General features: G+C 35.9%; 1 protein-coding gene across 3 annotated transcripts in view; it reads left to right on the top strand.

Annotated features, from left to right (window-relative positions):
• HNRNPR (heterogeneous nuclear ribonucleoprotein R) overlaps positions 1–17,023 on the top strand; it is a 32,592-nt gene extending 15,569 nt beyond the window's left edge. For all 3 annotated transcript variants that reach the window (XM_058718677.1, XM_058718676.1, XM_058718678.1), the window contains 6 exons: positions 4,440–4,616; positions 6,290–6,425; positions 8,851–9,056; positions 12,859–13,008; positions 15,477–15,598; positions 15,735–17,023. In XM_058718677.1, the coding sequence (XP_058574660.1) occupies positions 4,440–4,616; positions 6,290–6,425; positions 8,851–9,056; positions 12,859–13,008; positions 15,477–15,598; positions 15,735–16,347 (1,404 nt within the window). In that variant the 3' untranslated portion in view covers positions 16,348–17,023. The remainder of the gene's footprint in view (positions 1–4,439; positions 4,617–6,289; positions 6,426–8,850; positions 9,057–12,858; positions 13,009–15,476; positions 15,599–15,734) is intronic.
• Positions 17,024–19,996: the final 2,973 nt, after the last annotated feature.

Raw genomic sequence — 19,996 nt, forward strand, 5'->3', positions numbered from 1 at the left:
AATGGTGGGAGGCATAGGCATCCAGATGGTATTTAAAAACCAGAGTTTGGATGTGGTCACCAAGGAAGTGTGTGCAGCTAAAATAAAGGTCTGAGATCTGATCCCCACAGCCCTCTACGTTTAGAGGTTCGGGAGATGAGAAGGAACTAACTAGCAAGGGAACTGAGCAGAAAGAGAAAAACCTGGGGTATGGTATCCTAGAAGTCAAGGGAAGAGTTTTCACAAAAGGAAGCTTGGTCAATGATAACAAACTTTCCAAGTAAGACAAGGACTGTGAATTGCCATTTGATTGTGGCAACGTGGATGTCATTAGTGACTTTGGCAGTGGTGGTAAAAGCTGGGTTTGGAGAAGATTCAAGAGAGTGGGAGGTGAGGGATTTGAAAATAGCAAGATTGGTATAGCTCTTTTGAGCACTTCTGCTATAAAGGGTAGCAGAGGAATGGGGCAATAACTGGAAGGTGTGTCATAGTCAAGATATATTTTTGTTTCCATTTAAACTTTAAGTGAGAAATTATGATCACTTGTGTGCTGATGAGAATGGTCTATATATAAAGGAGAAAATTGATGATCAGATTGTTGCTGGACCAAGTGTCCTTGAGTAGAAGAGAAGGAATGGGAGCTAGTGCATAAGCTAACAGCATGAGGTAGATTTTCATTTGTACATTCGTCAAAGGTGAGCAGCTGTTAATGTTTCAGGCACTGTGATCCGTGCTGGGAATAAAATGAGAACAAGATGTGGGCTCTCTGCTCACATGGAAATTGAACCCTCTTGATGGTGTTATTCCCAGATAGGGTATTGCAACTCACTGATTAAGAAACTTACTCAAAAGTAACTAAAATGTAGATTTGAATCCAACATAACTTAAAAGTGAGCTATTTCTCACATTCTCCCTACCTTCACAGCTGTCAACGTATTAGTCCGTACCACCATCATCCCTTGTCTGGGTTGCCTTGTGAACCTGACTGGTCAGCCTGTTTCTCCATACAGTCCATTTTCTACCTAGCTGACAGCCCTTTAGAACATGTGATACCTACTCACTGCCCAGAACCCCCTGATATCTTCCCGACCCATTTGGAATAAAATGGAAACTCCTAACGTGGTTTAACTTAATCTGGCCCCTGTTCTGTCTTTCCCAACAGGTTTCTATTCCATCACTGTCCTGTATCTGTTTTTCAGATACGTCTAGTGTATTCCCATCTTTTTGCAGTTCCTTTACCTTGGAATGCTCTTTCCTCAGATTTTTCCTTAATTTTCTACCTTAAGTCTCAGTTCAAATTTACTTCTTCAAGGAAGCCTTCCTAATTAAAATATAGCCTCTTCCTCATCATTTATTCCCTTTCCTTGCTTTTTCTTAGCCTTTAACACCTCTTGAAATCATATTGTTTATTTAACTTTTTTCTCTATCAGTAGTATTTAAGTCTCATGTTTGTTTAGACCTTGTTTGTGGTATTCACTGTATCTGTAGAACTTAGAAAAACAAACATGGCACATGAATTGAAGGTATATGCAATTCCATGTCTCATGAAAAGTTTGGACAAGTTCTAGGAGTTGGGAGGAATCCAGTTATCTATATAGGCTAGGTATTATTTATTGGAACAACTTTAAGCTGATACTTAAAAGATTAATTGGATATGGATAGGGATGGGAGGGATTCAAAATATCTGAGATTTTTTTTACATAGGTATTATTTCTTTAGTCATCTCATGGGTGGAGGGAGCAGCAGAACTTACGTTGTCCTAAGAGAAATGGGGAAAATTAAAGGAACTACTTGGCAAGTGTGGGTTTTACTTATTTTGTTTTTTGGAAGGAAGAAACATTTGTTACAAATCTATTATATCTACCATATAATACTTAGGAAATACAATTAAAGAAAAAGAATAAAATTAGAACAGTTTTTTCATGTACTGATAAACCACTATTAGTACTATTCTGATACATAGTCATATTTATGTCTGCATCTGTATTCAGAAAACAAAAATTTGGGGCACTTGAGTGGCTCAGTCGGTTAAGCGTTTGACTTCAGCTCAGGTCATGATTTCGTGGTTCATGGGTTCGAGCTCCGCGTCGGGCTCTGTGCTGACAACTCAGAGCCTGAAGCCTGCTTCAGATTCTCTCCCCCACTCATGCTTTGTCTGTCTGTCTCTCTCTCAAAAATAAATAAGCATTAAAAAAAACCTAAAAACACAAAATTGGCATTGCTAGACTTATTGGTGATTTGAGGTAAAATCAGGACAACCAAGAGGAAATGCTTTGTAGGCAGTTGGAAGTATAAAATTAGGTCTTGGGATGTAAATCCGGGAGATGACTCTATAGTAGACTTGGGGAATGGATATGATCTTTAAAAGTGAAGAAAATACAGGGAAGATGAGATAGAGCCATAACTTTGGGAAACATGCAGATTACTACTAGGTGGCCAGAAGAATCACCATGGAAAGGATAGAGAAATAATTAAAGGTGAGAAGACCAGGCTAGTGGAGGATCCTGAAAATTTAAGGGAAGAGAATTTTTAGGAGGCAGCACCACTAATGTTAATGCTTATTGCAAAGGCAAGGAGGATGAGACTGCGGAAGCAAAGTATCCATTAGTGACATTTGGGCATACAGCTTAGCATTTGAGGAAGAAGCCAGTGCTAGTTAAAGAGAGAGCATAGATGGCAAGGGCTTTTCAGAGTGAGTTTTCATTAGAAACATGGTTCTATAGGGATATCGCATAGATGATGCCTTAGGTGTCTAGTTATTCTCTGTAGCTGCACAGCATTAAGGATATAGTAGATGTGATGTGTTCAAAGCATTTGAAAGTGAAAGGTAAATGGGTAAAGCTTTCTTGTTTGTATATTGCTTTGTTATGGGAAATTTGGCACGTTTGAAGACAAGAACCAGTGGGTAGGAAAGGATGTACTGAGCAAAATAGAGTCAAAGAAATAAAGTTTGCGGTTATTTCCAGAAGAAGGTGGGGAGAAGAAATGGGCTTAGTTATTAGGGGTAAGGAGTTAACCTTGGAAAGGAAGTAAATCTCTTTCTCTGAGGTATAAAGAAGTAAAAATAGTTACTGAGAAAGTTTTTAAGGCTGAGAGGAGAGAATATAAGGACACCGGTGACTTTCCCACACAATCTCCTTGGAATGACTTAGTGAACGAGGATTGGAGACTTCACTGAGACAGAAGGACTGAATAGCTGTTATGTGAGAATTATACTAGGAATTCAAAAGAAGACCTCAAGTTTTGCCAGACAGCAGTGAAGGTAAATTTGATTATTTTGAAAAGGGTTGTCTTAGAACAACTGTTACATTAACACCAGAAACTTAATATCTAGTAATAATTTGGTCATCTTTTGGATTGCTGTTTAACTAATCAGGTCATTTTTCATAGTATGAAAAGATGAAGATGTGTTTCACTAGAAAATTCATCTCTAACACAAACATTTACTCTTTAAGACTGTGTGTGGATTGCAAATGTTTTCATGTGAAAGATTATCTTTGATGTTGCCGACATGGTGGAAACTTGAAAATTGTGATCTGATATTAAATACTGAGAAGGCTTTTGATTGTTTAATTCTAATTTATGTTATAATTTAATCCTTATTACATAATTTTAATTAAGGTAGAGCACCAAATCCTCAAATGATGAATTTTTTTCACACCTTAAAATGAAATACTCTGACAGAGAAAGGGATACATTGAAGCTCTGGAGGGTTTTGTTTGTTTGTTTTAATTTAACATCCAAGTTAGTTAGCATATAGTTCAACAATGATTTCAGGAGTAGATTCCTTAAGCCCCTTACCCGTTTTGACCCTCCCCCCTCCCACAACCCCTCCAGCAGCGCTCTGTTTGTTCTCTATATTTGAGAGTCTCTTATGTTTTGTCCCCCTCCGTTTGGATATTATTTTTGCTTCCCTTCCCTTATGTTCATCTGTTTTGTATCTTAAATTCCTCATACGAGTGAAGTCATATGATACTTGTCTTTCTCTGACTAATTTCGCTTAGCATGATACCCTCTAGTTCCATCCAGAAGCTCTGGAGTTTTAAGTGGTAAAGATACTAGAGTTGAGAAAGCTTGAGGAAGAGCACTTCAGTCTTTATTCAGTTCATGTTTTTATAAAAATGCAGAAATATTTCCCAAAGATACATACGTGCCCTTTGTTATTTTTGTGAGAAAAGGAAAAACTATAAAAATTAAAAATTTAGAGTTGTTTGTACGAATTTTGCACACTCTTTATTAATTAGCTTCCATTTTTCCCTATAGAATATTGTTCTCTGTTAATGACCCTAAGGTAATCATAATAAATAAACATTAAGGTTAACCCCCAAAGATTCAAATTGTACTTACTCCTCCTTAACCATCTTTGTGCCCCTAGCCCCTTAGAAAAAGGGCAGTTAGGCTTTATGGCTCTAAAATCAAATGTTTACATTGGGATTGTAATACAGAGATTTTTTTTTCAGGTCTTTGTAGGTAAAATACCAAGAGATTTATATGAGGATGAGTTGGTACCCCTTTTCGAAAAGGCTGGTCCCATTTGGGATCTACGTCTTATGATGGATCCACTGTCTGGTCAGAACAGAGGGTATGCATTTATCACCTTCTGCGGAAAGGAAGCTGCACAGGAAGCTGTTAAACTGGTATGTGATAAAGAAATACACACTGTATAGCAAGTCATTATTTGAGAGAGTTACCTCAATTAAAAATGTTTGCAGTTAACATTATTTTCTTCAGCTTTTGCTTTGAATGGTTATATATTGATTAAATTGGTACGTGATCTTTGCTCTGTATTTTCTGATTATGAAAGTAAAAAAGAATGAACATACCCAAGAAATAATGTGTTAGAGAAAGTCTCTCCTAATTCCTAGAAGTTATTTATTAGATTGGCTAGTAACTAAACTTTCATTTGAATATGCATTTGGCTTCTGCAGTTCCCTTTTGATTTTAGGCAGAAAGGATGTCAGTCATTACTATGAAACTTTAGGATAAGATTCTCAAAAGGGTAATGAAGGCCGGGATGGATTCTGCAGAGCGTAACTGAGTAACAGCGACTTTTAGGACATAATTCAGGAAATGATTGAGACTCTTTTATTTTTGTCACCACCTAATCATACAATTTATTTTCTAAGTATATGCCTATTCTTCTATATTTTGTTTTCAGGCCCTTCAGCCTTCTCTGTTTCTCTGTCTTTAATCTTTCTCTCCTTTTTTTTTTTTTTTTTTTTTTTTTTACTATTTTATAGCTAATCTTCTGTAATCTAGTAATTTCCTTTTTGCAGGGCCTTTAACCCTTTGTACTTAGTAGTACAATAGTATGACTACTACTAGGAGGAGTAGGAGTAACAGAGTTCTGCAAATGAGGTGTATCTTCACTCCTGTATTGGTACAACCATCTCAGTAACTTAAAATAACAGTGTCATTGTTTTTGCCTACTCTTTCCAGATATCTAAAAGCCTCACTTTGTCTAGTTCCAGTCCTTCTAGAATGGGTACCTCTTCCACCAGGGCTTTTGGTTTCATTAATCACTTCTAAATTACTTCCACTTCTAGCTTGACCCAGATTTTAGTTTTTATTAGGGACTTTTCCTTCTGACTTACTATTGAAAGTTTTCAAAGCTTTATTTCCACATTTTTGGTAATGTATGGATGATTTTATTTTTTAATCACATATCTTTTAGTAAGGTAATGGGTAAGTAATGTTAAAACCTAAGAAGCTAAAGTTTACCAAGGAAACTATCACCATAGTGATTCAAATAAAACTGTTTTTATTTCCTATTATTTCATGTAATTTTGAAGGTATTTTGAAGGTGTTTGATATGCTGTTTAAAACTTTTCATGTATACATTTAGAATTCTGTGTTTTGTGTAGAATGTGAAATTCTTCTAAATTTCTTTTGTATTAATTACACATAGTTGTTACTCTTTTTGTATTGTTATTTTGCCTTTGGCTTATCTGTATCTAATTTTATCTCCAAGGACCCTGAATGATCAGTCTTGGGTATTTTTTCTGAAGTTCTCTGGACAATTTTTCAGATAGATCACACTGAAATATTAAATAAGATACTTTAAAAAATAAAGTGAAATAACTGAGTCATTTTTATCCAGAGGAGCAGTGAAAGTTAACAAAACCAAACTAAGATGAGAGACCATAACAAGTTCTAAAATACACATTTATATAATGGTAAGCATGAGGGAACTTGGTGAGTTCATGAAGCAGGAAGTGTTTGACCTTAAATTGTTGAATTTTTTAGATTGAGATCAGTCGTCCTGAGTTTGGGATGGTTGTGGGGTATCTGGTTCTCTTCTTCCTTGCAGTGTGACAGCTATGAAATTCGCCCTGGTAAACACCTTGGAGTGTGCATTTCTGTGGCAAACAACAGGCTTTTTGTTGGATCAATTCCGAAGAATAAGACTAAGGAAAACATTCTGGAAGAATTCAGTAAAGTCACAGGTAAAACAAAAATGTATTTAGTAGAAGTTAGTTTTGGGACGTCTGTGGTACTATTTATAAGTACAAAAAAAAAAAAGGTGTATATTAATCTAAAAATTCAAACAAATCTTCAATGTTTAAGTTGCCTCCTTTCTACTTTGCAGTGGTTTGGACTAAGTGTGTTCCCTCTCATCCTTAATTTCTTGGAATGACCCCTTCACTTCTGTGCCTTAGCTTTTGCCATAGTCTTGCCCTGAAGGCTTCCCAACATTAAGTGTGCTTCAGGGCCAAGAGGGTGAGAGTTCTTATCCTTCCTGTTGCCTTGTCTAAACCAGATTTTGGAAAATTTCTGATTCTAAATCCATGGAATTGAGAAGTTTGTTGAACATCACAGGTCTATATACATTTATAACTGAAACAAAATTTAACAAAACTGTTAATTTCACTTTTTATGCATGATTTAGCATGGTATTTCCTGTTCCTTTTTTTTTTTTTTTTTTTTTTTTTTAATGTGGGTAGGAATATACTGTTGCTGGCTATGGTTTAAAAAAACATTGATTTAGACCATTACTTCCCCTCATAAAAACCATGTTTTTGTCTTCCAGATATATTATCCTTTCTCCTTCCTTGATGCTGTCATCTGTTGCTCTTCTGGTTTCAGTCTTTCATTAATTGGAGATTGCTCTGGCTCGTAGTGTTTCTCTTCTGCCCTAAATTGACTTATTTGTAGTACCTTTAACATGTATATCGATGAACTGTCCAATCCTCTAGCCTCCTAGTTTAATGACCACCTCATCCCCAGTTCTTTACCTCAGCTCCCCCACATCCAGATCACATTCTGGATCTTGCCGCCAGAAATTCTCCCCACTCCAAAATCTTGATTCCTAGCATTCCGCTTTGTAACCACTTCCACCGCCTGTCACAGTTGTGTTGGTTACGTACCCCTAATGGTGCAGTTCTTTGACTTCATCACTTTGTTAGTTTTCTGGCTTCTTACCCATTTAGTCATTCCTTCAGCAAGTGTTGATATCTAGTGCCTGTTAAGTGGTGGCATTGTGCTATTTGCTGGGATACAGTGGTGAATAAGATGTATTATCTGCCCTTGTAGAGTTTATATTCTGGGAAAGGAGATAAGACAAAAAAATTAAAGAAATATTTATACATTGGGGTAAGCAGTAAGCACTGAGAAGAGGGAGATGATACTTAGCTAGAGAATAGCTACTATCCTTGCTTTGATGGTTATGGAAGGCTTTTCTGATAAGATGACATTTCAACCAAGACCCAACAAATGAGGAGGATGTAGCATTCAAAGAGCAAAGGGATGTGCGTTCCAAGAGAGCAACACATACCACAGCTCCAAGGCAAGAGAGAAGTTGGTGTATTAAAGTAACTGAGAGAAGGCCAGTGTTCTTCAAATTACTGTAGAATTAAGGGTAGAATTGTATGAGATGCCACAGGGGGCTTTTGTGGACCATGTAAGGAGTTTAGATTTTTTGTGTAATGAGAAGGTATTTGGAGGTCTCAAGCAGGGAGTAATGTCTGTTTCATGCTTATAGAATATTATCGCTGCTGCCATATGGATAATGGTTTAGAGGGGCTTAGGAGGAGAAGCTAATTAATTAGTTGAGGCTGTCATGGTAGTTAAGATAGAAGATTGGACTAGGATAATAGCCATGAAGGTGGAAAGAGGTAGATGGGCTCAGAATTGGGTAGGGGAGTACAGGAGGTAAAGGAAGAAATCAAGAATGAGTCCTCAATTTCCGTCTTGAGAACCAGGAGGTGGGACTGTTTGTTAGATAGAGAAGTAGAGAAGACAGATTTAGGGAGCGGTGACTGCGGTTTTGGACATGTTAAATTCAAAATGTCTTTAAGTCTGGGCTAGAACCAAAACCTAAGCATTCTTAAGGATGTAGATAGCTTTTAAAAGTACAAAGTAGCCGATACTACCTAGAAAGAACATATGTGGAAAGATGAGAACACAAGACAGTAATATCTAGCAGTCGTTTTCATTCTTGGCAAAAACCTTAATTTTTAAGTTAGATCCAAGGATGATTTTTGGTAATGAGTATTTGTTGAATGTAAGTTCTCTTGGGTTTATGTTAATAATTTGGGTTTTAAGTTCCTTGGTAGTGTTTTCATAAATTACAAGGTCATGTTATATCAAACACTCTAAAACACTATAGAATGTTATACATCAGCATATAGTGGTTGGACCTGTTGTTTATGGCTGTACCCTCAGGACCCTGAAAAATTAAAAGGGAACATAAAATACTGTGTCAAAACCCATATCTAACAATGCTGATTTAATTGTCTAATAGGTAATTAGGGAACCCTTTTGAGGCTTCTTCAATATTTTTTGCTCTTCGGCAAATGGATTTAGGTCTGCCTAATCGCTAGATGTGTGGTGGATGCTTTTGGCTTATATATCTGGCTGTTGGTTTAACAGAGGGTTTGGTGGACGTTATTCTCTATCATCAACCCGATGACAAAAAGAAGAATCGGGGGTTCTGCTTCCTTGAATATGAGGATCACAAGTCAGCAGCACAAGCCAGACGCCGGCTGATGAGTGGAAAAGTAAAAGTATGGGGAAATGTAGTTACAGTTGAATGGGCTGACCCTGTGGAAGAACCAGATCCAGAAGTCATGGCTAAGGTAAATGCAGTTGCTTGGGATGGGGGTGAGATTATCATTTAAATTTTGTACTTAGAATAAAGCTCAATTTTTAAACGTTTTATGATAAATATAGATTGTAGCTCTTGATCTTAATTATTTAGGCAAGGACCTGCTTTAATACCAAACTTAACATCCTGTCTTGGTATCCAGAAGTTTCTTTTAATCCTCCCTTTTCCCAGAGATTAAATGTGCAAAGGAACTGAAATGAAATCCCCTTAAGTATTTTCATACACGCTGAGAATTTGTTTAGTGCTAGGCACTAGGAGGGATACAGAGGTTTATAAAAGACCAGGACTTGTTGAATAAAGTAATGTTTTGGAGATTATGAATTGTAATCTTCATTGACCATACTATGACTTTTTTCATCTAATGGTCAAGCTCCCTTAGAGTATTGTCTCCATGAAGAAAGACAAAGGGTTATCATGTTTGCTGTTATGTGATAGTGGCAAAATATGCACGGCAAGTCCTGTGGCAGGCCCTTGCTTTCCTCCTGAATCTTATACTTGCGTTGCTGCGATCTTTGCCTGGTAAATAATGGTGCCATGAGATCTGATGGTTAGGCTTTCATTTGGGTGACTCCAGGGATTGAAGGGACACATCAGAGTGGCATCTCTGCTGGTTCTAGTGAGTTTTTGTGTATTTTGGTGTGTCTCTTCCCTTCTTGGTAATGAGGCAGCAACTCTTTGATGGCCAGAAATTAGTGGTTGAATTCTTTTAGACTAAGAAGTCTTTCTTTAAAGGTTTTTTTTTTTTCCAGGTTCTGAGCAAGTAGTCTTCACTCTAACTAGTTTGAAGGAGAGCCAGCCCCAGTTTTTACTAGTATGATCAAGTTTTTGTAGGCACAGACCTCTTGGGATTAAGAGAAGATCCATTGAAAATGAATCAGAGGCTTTCAGATGTGCTGCTCAGTATCTTTTTCTCATTTCTTGAACAGATTTGTGTTAAGGAAGGGACTGGGAATTTAAATAGCTCTGATTTTTTATTTTTATTTTTTACTAACATTTTAATTCCATTTGTTTATTCTAATGCAATTTGACTTTGGGAAGCTACTGAACTTGGATGTTCTCTGTTTTATTGGAATTGGATAAGTCTCTTAAGAACCCTTACAACTTTGACTGCCTTGTAGAAACAGTACAGTTTATATTACCTTTTCTATAAAAACGTGTTTAAAATAGCATGTGTCATGTGTAATATATCTACACATTATAAGAGGTAAATAAAATTCCCAGAGAATGTAAGTGTAGCTGGTAATTTGCTCATCAACGCTTTTCACATACCTCTTGTAACCTTTCAGATTGAAATTCATCCTAAACTTTTTTCTGTAGGGTTAGAAAACGTCAACATTTTATGCGAGGAACTATTCTTCCGAGGTCATAAACAAGTTTCAGAAAGAAAGGGAGGCCTCAATAAACTTGAATAATACTTATTGAATAAATTTGATCGGATAATACTGATTTCTTTATTGTTTTCTAAATTCCACCAGGGGGGTCCTACCCTAAAGAGTAAAAGCTTCTGGTATTACTTCACTCTATCAGTGTTGTAATTCATTGGAAGATATTTTGTCAACTTGGGTCAGTTTTATAATAAATCAAAACCTAAGAGCCTAAATGTATTTTTCTTAAAGGGACTTTGTTCCTTTGGAACGTTTTAAACAAAGTTTCAACAAATAATTTTTATATAGTCTGTTGTGGTTTCATCTCCAAAAAGAATAAAAGATCTGTGTTGAATTTTTTTTAGAAAAGTAAACCAACAGAGGCCTGCATAACATAGAGATTGACCTCTGTGACAACACTGCAAAAATAAAGGGGGTGGAGGTGAAAGTGGACGATGTTAGGTTTTTTCACCTTGAATTAATACCTTTCCTCAGATAATTTTTATTCATATAGCCCTTTATCTAAGGTAACAACTTATTCAGTGAGTGTGTTAATTTTTTTCTTTGAATAGGTAATACAGTTCCTTAGTTCAAAAATCAAAATTATGAAGAAAGGTATAGTCAAAGAAGTCCCACTTCTACTTAATCCTGTCTGTCATATTCCCTGTCCCTGATACACACCCAGTTTTAGTAGTCTCTGGTTTATTTTTTTAGAGGTTCTTTCCTGACTTTACATGATGGTTACAGGTAACCTACTATATTCACTGATCTATATTTGCTTTATTCACTATCCTATTTCATTAGCTCTAAGGAAGTGTACCATTATTATGCATACCACTAAAAAGTTATTAAATGTTGCCAATTTATGACATAGTGCTTGCGTGTCACATCGACTATAAGTTGGATACCTATTTCGGAGCTGTAAAAAAGGGAAAAAATGTCTTGCCAAAAGTGTGTCCTGTTAGTCTCTTTATATCCACTCTTAGAACTCTTCCTCATTTTTTATGGTTACATAATTGTTCCATTCTGTGGATTATACTGTGCTGTGTTCAACTAACTAGACATTGGGTTGTTTCTAATGTTTTATTATTACAATGCTGTAATGAATGAGCTTGTATCTTGTTAGTTGATACAAGTTCAGATATGTCTGTAGAATAGATTCTCAGAGATAAAATTGTGGGCCAAAGAGTAAATGCATCTGTAATTATTAAGATACTGCTATATTCCCCTGGTACTGTTTTACTCACGCACCAGCAAAATACAAGAGGCCCATTTTCCTCATCGTTGTTAAAATAGCGTTTTGGATTTTGCCAGTCTGGTAAATGATAGATCTCAAAACCATTGTGATTGCTTCTCTTCCTATGCATGGGTTTAAGTTTTTAATATGTTGAGGGCCATTTGTGTTTCTTTATATGAACCATGTATTTGTGAATTATGCATATCTTTTTGTTTCCATTGAGCTTTTTTTTTTCCTTTTCCTGGAGCTTTGATATTAAAAAAGAAAGATGAACTCTAATATAAGTCATTTGTCTTTTGGCTCCACTTCTGGTATTTTTGCCATATGAAAGTCACTTATTTCTAGTAGTTGAATTTTATCACTCCTTTATATAATAGATTTTCAATCACAGAGCCTTCCTTAGAGCAATGTTTACATAAAGGAATTACCCTTATTTTCTTCTAATATTTTTCAGTCTCTCCCCATCCCCATCCCTGTCCACCCCTTTGGAAGTTTTTGATCTATTTGGGGTTTATCCTGGTATATATAGTGTGAGGTATAAATCCAACTTTTTTTTGTTAAGTTTTTATTTTTAAGTAACTTTACACCCAGCATGTGGCGTGAACTTACAATCCTGAGATCAGTTGCATGTTCCACTGAGCCAGTCAGGCGCCCCCCCCCCCCCCAATTTTTATTTTTACCCAGATGAACACTACACTGTTCCAGTGATTTAAGAGTTATAATTTGTTATATGTGGTTGGGCTAGTCTCTAAATTTTGTTCTTTTGTTCTTTTTTTTTTCCCCCTATTTCTTGTTTATTTTTTCATATGAACTTTGGAATCTGCTCACTCAGTTCTAGGGGGGAAAGCCCCAAAACATACTGTTTTAGAGGGTGTTGAGGGACGATGTTAAATTTTTGAATCAACCTAGTAATTATGTGTTGGTTCCTTGAGGGTTCTGTTCACAGTGTTAGGGATTTTAATGGCAGGGCAAGAGAAGGACCCAATAATCTATATAAATTGGTAACTGACAATAATTTTCTTGGTAGTTTTCATACTTTCTGTGATGTACTTTTAATATTTAATGTTTTTGAAAAGGCAAGGTTGCCATGAGGATAGGAAGAAATACTCTTAGTGTAAGACTTCAGCTAAAATTAAGTAGCCAGTGCCAATTTTGTGTATTTGTTGTATTAGGTGAAAGTTTTATTTGTGAGAAACTTGGCTACTACAGTGACAGAAGAAATATTGGAAAAGTCATTTTCTGAATTTGGAAAACTCGAAAGAGTGAAGAAGTTGAAAGATTATGCATTTGTTCATTTTGAAGACAGAGGAGCAGCTGTTAAGGTAGAGATTTTGAAATTTTGCATCTTGATATTCGAATTTTGTTGTTGAAACTTGCTAAGCCCATAAAATGACTTTAAAAACTGAAATAAAATTGGTTTTCAGCTTTTGCCGAGCTCTGGAACTATCTTTTAATTATCTGAAGTGGTAATAGTTTAACAGGTAAGACTTCATATTTCAAAGCCTGATTATTACTAACTGGGCTTGTGATTTCAGGCAAGTAGTTTTAATCTCTGTATTGTTTTTGTAAACCTAGGGTTTGATAGCGTGATGCCTTGGAAATATTACAAGGTGTATTAATTAGCTGTTGTAAATGGTAAAACAGGTAATGAATGTACTATAACTACTCTATGGATTTATGAAGGAACCTGAGCCTTGTACATGACTTCACACACAGTACAGCATATTTAATTCAGCAGATGTGTTCTGAGAGAATGGTTAGTTCCTTTTTTTTTTTTTTTTTTTTCTTAATGTTTGTTTATTTTGAGAGAAAGAGACAGATTATAAGTTGGGGAGGAACAGAGAGAGAGACCCAGAATCCAAAGCAGGCTCCAGGCTCTAAGCTGTCAGCACAGAGCCCAGCACAGGGCTGGAATTCACAAACTGTGAGATCATCACCTGAGCTGAAGTCAGACGCTTAACTGACTGAACCACCCAGGCACCCCTTTAGTCTTGCCTTTCTTCAGTCATTTTAGAATTCTAATAGTATTAACTGCTTTTGCTGGTTTCAGTAGTTGTTAGAGATATTTCTTGCATGTAATAGTTGATTTGATGATAGTAATGAAAATGGTGAAAAAAGTAGTTTCGTGTGGTGGCTATGACATCAAAGCTGAATACCCTGCTGTTTTTCTCTCCTAATGGATCGGTATCATTTTTAATGTGTAAAATTTCTAGTTTCTTGTTCCTCTTGCCTTTCCTAGTGGGGGAAAGAAGACAAAACACTAAAAAAGCTTTTTTATGTATTTGGGGAAATACGTTCAAAATCCTCAGTGACTCATTCAGGCTTAGTTCTTTTCCTACATGTTCTGTTGGTGGAGTGGTGCCACCTCTAATTTGAGCAGTTTTTGTTTCCTGCCTAGGGTGTACTGCTTTAAAGTGTGCCTTATAGAATCTTTGACTCGTTAGAATTTATTAGTTTGCTGCTTTTTTTTTTATGTTTGTTTATTTTTGAGAGAGATCACGTGAACAGAGGAGGGGCAGAGAGAGGAGGGACAGAGGATCTGAAGCTGGTTCTGTGCTGACAGCAGAGAGACCGGTGCAGGGCTTGAACTCACAAATTGTGAGGTTGTGACCTGACCCGAGGTTGGATGCTCAACCAACTGAGCCACCCAGGCGCCCCTGTTGGTTTGCTTTTTGATGGAAACTAATTAATGAGATAGCACTGCTTATCAAATTCACAGTTTAGTACAGAATCTAATGCTTGGTTTCTGAAATTGCCAAAGGTATGAAACACGGATAACTGATAAATTTATACCTTCTAAACACTCATTTTCATTCAGTCCTTATTAAATAAATAGTTGCCTCTAATTAAAAATAATCATAAAAATTGATTGGGTGGTTTGCCACATTACAAAATTTATCAGCATCTGGGAAGCTTTTGTAGACTTGACTTAGTTGCTTTAGGTGAAGGAGCCAAAAGCTAATGTGGTAAAGGGGAGAATTAGCTTGTAGAGGAGGACTGATTTAGTCTTTGTTCAGATACTTTTTATCACTGAATGCTCCTTATAGGTAGAGCATTTTATTCTGTTCATCCAGAGAAGAAAAGGTTGTGTAAGAAAACAGAAAAGCTGTGGTGAGGAGGTGATACCTTGTTACTGAGTTACTTGAACTTTGATGTATGGCAGAGGCTGTTAGGTGGAACAGCATAGATAAAGGACAGAGCATAGAATACTTATGGTTACTGTTTCCCAGGTGAGTACTTGAGTCTTCATTAGTCCACGCCTGTTCTGGCCTCTGTGCTCTTAACTGTTCAGGGGAAGTATGTTTTAGGTGAAGTGTTGTGGGGGAAACCTAGGCAATTTTTGGTCAGTATCTTGTTCCGTTTAATTGACAACCGCATTCAGTAACGTCATTTGTCTTTAATATCTTTAAGATTTTTATGGAAGAGTAGTTTCAGATTTACATGTTGAATGCCATGTTTTTTATTTAAAAATTTGAATCCTGAAAAGTTTGTGTTAATACTGGTGCTTTTCCCAGATGTGGATTTGCTTCTTTGGTATGGCTCAACTTGGAGGGGTTAGTTATTTAGAATTAAGGAGCAGTGATAGGCAGCCCTCGAAGCCCCTTTACCTTTTTAAATATAATAGTATTAATAGTAACCGACTGAGCCACCCACATTCTTTTGCCAGTTAAGATAGTTGTGAAATAAATTGCTTATTAATTGTATTAAGTGGCACAGACATGTTTTTGTAATTATGTTTTAAAGTACTAGTTTACTTGCAACATAAACTTATTTTTGTAATTTTGTATAGGCCATGGATGAAATGAATGGCAAAGAAATAGAAGGGGAAGAAATTGAAATAGTCTTAGCCAAGCCACCAGACAAGAAAAGGAAAGAGCGCCAAGCTGCTAGACAGGCTTCCAGAAGCACTGCGTGAGTCTACATTTTAATAAATACATCTCTGAACAAGGAATAACTTGGTAATAGAGATCAAGTTAGTAAAAAATTTAGGATTGGTCTTGATGTAAGCTAATTTGTTTTTTCTTTTCTCCCTTCCTTCCGTTGCTAGGTATGAAGATTATTACTATCACCCTCCTCCTCGTATGCCACCTCCAATTAGAGGTCGGGGTCGTGGTGGGGGGAGAGGTGGATATGGCTACCCTCCAGATTACTATGGCTATGAAGATTACTATGATGATTACTATGGTTATGATTATCACGACTATCGTGGAGGCTATGAAGATCCCTACTACGGCTATGATGATGGCTATGCAGTAAGAGGAAGAGGAGGAGGAAGGGGAGGGCGAGGTGCTCCGCCACCACCAAGGGGGCGGGGAGCACCACCTCCAAGAGGTAGAGCTGGCTATTCACAGAGGGGGGCACCTTTGGGACCACCAAGAGGCTCTAGGGGTGGCAGAGGGGGTCCTGCACAACAGCAGAGAGGCCGTGGTTCCCGTGGATCTCGGGGCAATCGTGGGGGCAATGTAGGAGGCAAGAGAAAGGCAGACGGGTACAACCAACCTGATTCCAAGCGCCGTCAGACCAACAACCAACAGAACTGGGGTTCCCAACCCATCGCTCAGCAGCCGCTTCAACAAGGTGGTGACTATTCTGGTAACTATGGTTACAATAATGACAACCAGGAATTTTATCAGGATACTTATGGGCAACAGTGGAAATAGACAAGTGAGGGCTTGAAAATGATATTGGCAAGATCCGATTGGCTCTAGATCTACATTCTTCAAAAAAAAAAAATTGGCTTAACTGTTTCATCTTTAAGTAGCAGTTTGCTGCCATTTGTATTGGGCTGAAGAAATCACTATTGTATATATACTCAAGTCTTTTTATTTTTTTCCTCTTTTCATAAATGCTCTTGGACATTATTGGGCTTGCAGAGTTCCCTTATTCTGGGGGTTACAATGCTTTTATCGTTTCAGGCTTCATTTTAGTTTCAAAAACAAGCTGAGCACACTGTTAAATCATGATTTTGCAGAACCTTTGGTTTTGAACAGTTTCATTTTTTTTTGGATTTGGGATAGATTACATAGGAGTATGGAGTATGCTGTAAATAAAAATACAAGCTAGTGCTTTGTCTTAGTAGTTTTAAGAAATTAAAGCAAACAAATTTAAGTTTTCTTGTATTGAAAATAACCTATGATTGTATGTTTTGCATTCCTAGAAGTAGGTTAACTGTGTTTTTAAATTGTTATAACTTCACACCTTTTTGAAATCTGCCCTACAAAATTTGTTTGGCTTAAACGTCAAAGCCGTGACAATTTGTTCTTTGATGTGATTGTATTTCCAATTTCTTGTTCATGTAAGATTTCAATAAAACTAAAAAATCTATTCAAAACATTACCTATTTCAAATTCAATTGTGTCCTAAAACATTATTTTATTCGTAATCCTTGCGAGGAATATTGTTTTCAAATTATAACTGCCTATGTGAGTGATCAAATTCATGCAAAATTTCTTGTCTATTCCAATATGTACCGTGGCTATCAGACTGAGAATTAGTCTAAATTCTAGTATTTATTCCAAATAGCACTTTATTGGTTGGTGTTCTCTCATAGTCTCTTCTAATTTTGAAATTTTATCCTTTATTTTTATAAAAACAGGTTCAAAGGCTTTTGAACATTCTTGCAGGCATTGGATAATTTGCGTTAAATAAAAATGGGGCTGGGGAAGCAGACTGCAATTTATTTTGACCCACATTCTTTCTATAAAGGATAATTTGTTGCCTGAAGAACTTACTTGCTGGATAAGTGAATGTATCACAGGAAAAAATGTTAGTACTGTGGCGTCAATTGCACTGCGGACTAAACATCAATTTTAGCGTACGTGATTGTGACTATCACTTCAGTTACTGGTTTAGGAATATAATTTCCAATTGTAAATTTGCTTTGAGAAGCACTCATGCCTTTTAAGAGAGGCTTAAAAATACCCACTTCTGACTTTCTGTTAATACCTCTTACTTTTATTTATTTATTTTTTTACTACCCTACTGGCTAAAGTTTTTATTGGCCGAGTTATAACACCTATTTCCCTGTTTCCTTTAGAAATTCTGAATTATTGCAATGGCAGTTTTACTTGAGAATAAGAGGAACAAAAGAATCCCACCTTGACAGTGCAGAAAAGTCTGGATCACTTTCAAATTACCATAAAATTTTCCCTTATGTTTTATTCTTAGGTGGGTCTAAAATGTCATTAAATTATAAAAATAAGCCATTAGGGAATAATTAATTAAAATGGACACACCTTTATTATGTGTTTTGTTCCTGTTTGGTGTCTTTTATGACAGCAGTAGTAAATTTCAAAATCATAAGCCACTTAATATGAATGTGCTTAGATCATATTTTGGGTTTCATGGCTTCTCTTTTGACTTCAAATAAGAGAATACTTACTGATGAAAGTCTATATCTCATTTCTCTTTAAAAGTACACTTATTATATAATTCAGTAAGTTAATAGGCCTTATTAATATTCCTTTTGTTTTCGGAAACTCATAAAGGAATTATATAGTCTGTTGTATTTTCAAATTAACATGGGTATCTGTTTGGTAAAGCTTAGATCTAGGTGTTTTTCTTATGCCCATGTATGCAAGTAAAGACACCAAATATTCTTTAAATGCTGCTTTTAAACTTTGAAAATACAATCTGTAGTTGTAACAATAAGCCTAAATTAGACTTAAATATAATCCTGAATTTTCTTGGAAAGAAGAAAGCATTTACAAGTAAAACTTGAATTGTTTGTATTTTTTAAAAATTTGATGTTACCAGCTACAAAGTCGCTATGAAGAAAATTAGGAATGGGAAAAACAGTGATTCTGAAACAGATTAATTTATTTTGCTTCCCCTACCCATCCTAAAATATAAACCCTAGCAAAAACATAAGACTAAATAAAATTTGGGTCCCATGTCAAAATCCTTTCCTTTAATTGCAAATAATATTTTACTCGCATCTATTAAAATATGCCTGAGTTGTCCCTCTAATATTGCTTTATAGGGTTTTTGTAGCTATTTTATTCAATAGAAAAACACAACTTTTTGAGCATTAAATCTCATTTTAGAGCTTTTTCCCTTGTTGATGTCTTGTAAACTATTGCTGTAGCAGCATTCAGAGAAAATAGATTAAGAGCTTAACTTTTCACAGAAATAAATCTAACCATCTAATCTATAAACCTCAAATATGTCCATTGAGGAGGTCTGTGTTTTAGATTTTCATTAGGTGTTTTATTTTATTTTAATGAATTTTTTTAATGAGTTCTGGGAAATTTCATTTCCTGCTCTTGTGCCATCTTTTTTGTTCCCCAACCTAATTCATTTGCTTTTACTTATGAGCCTGCTGCAGTAATGTGTGTTGGGAAATCTATTTATTTCATATTGAGGCCAACCTCTTCATAGGTACCCTCCTGAGACTGACATAAATATACCCCTTCCCCATAATGGAATGCTAATTTTTATTTGATCACTCATTTATAGCAGTTGCTTAAATGTATGTATTTATATGATGGTGTTTTAATTTTTTAAAAGCAAAAAAGTTCTAATAAGTTGCCAGATTTCTAATAAATCCAAGTTTATTTGATCAATTGATATGGAAATTGAGTTACTATGGTTCTGTAGTTAGTTTTTTAAGCGAAAGTTCAGCATAATTGTTTTTCAGTTTTCTTAGTTACTGGGGTTATTCTGCATAAGAAAGCCCAATGCTTTCTGCTAGTAGACAATTTTTCTCTCATTTGACTTTGAAATCTGACTTAGGAGGTGAACCCTCTTTTTAAAAAGAACAGCATGCATCAAAATAAATTCTGTTTTAAATTCCAAAAGAGAAGAGACCTAAAATTCCATTCCTAGCATAAAGCCACATAATATTCTTGAAACTCATTACATCATTTGCCTCCTGCCCATTTGGATAATCATACCTATGTTTTATTAATTGTGTATTATTTGTAAAAACCAAAACCCTTCCAGTAAATACTTGCTATAAGGCTATTACTTGTCAATTATAAAGACTTTTACATATGGTAAAATTTGCAGTTTTGATTTTCCAAAGAGGATTTTGTTACATTGAGCTATCCAGTATTCTTAAAGAAAACCAACTGAAGTATGTGGAAGAAATTTTAATGTTAGCTTTGTCCCTTACCGTGTGGCATTTCTTAAGTGAGCAGCTAAGAAAAAGCCTTATAGAAAGAGTGCACTGGATTTATAAGTGTGTTTATGTTTCTCTAAGAATGGGAGCTTCTGTTAACTTAGTTCTGAGTAAGCCTGGGGATTGGGTGACTGACTAGAGAATTCAGAATGACAAATCCACTAACCAAGCATGTTTACTTTTGCACT

The sequence above is a fragment of the Neofelis nebulosa genome, chromosome 2 (genome assembly GCF_028018385.1).
Source record: "Neofelis nebulosa isolate mNeoNeb1 chromosome 2, mNeoNeb1.pri, whole genome shotgun sequence".
NCBI classification, from domain to species: domain Eukaryota; kingdom Metazoa; phylum Chordata; class Mammalia; order Carnivora; family Felidae; genus Neofelis; species Neofelis nebulosa.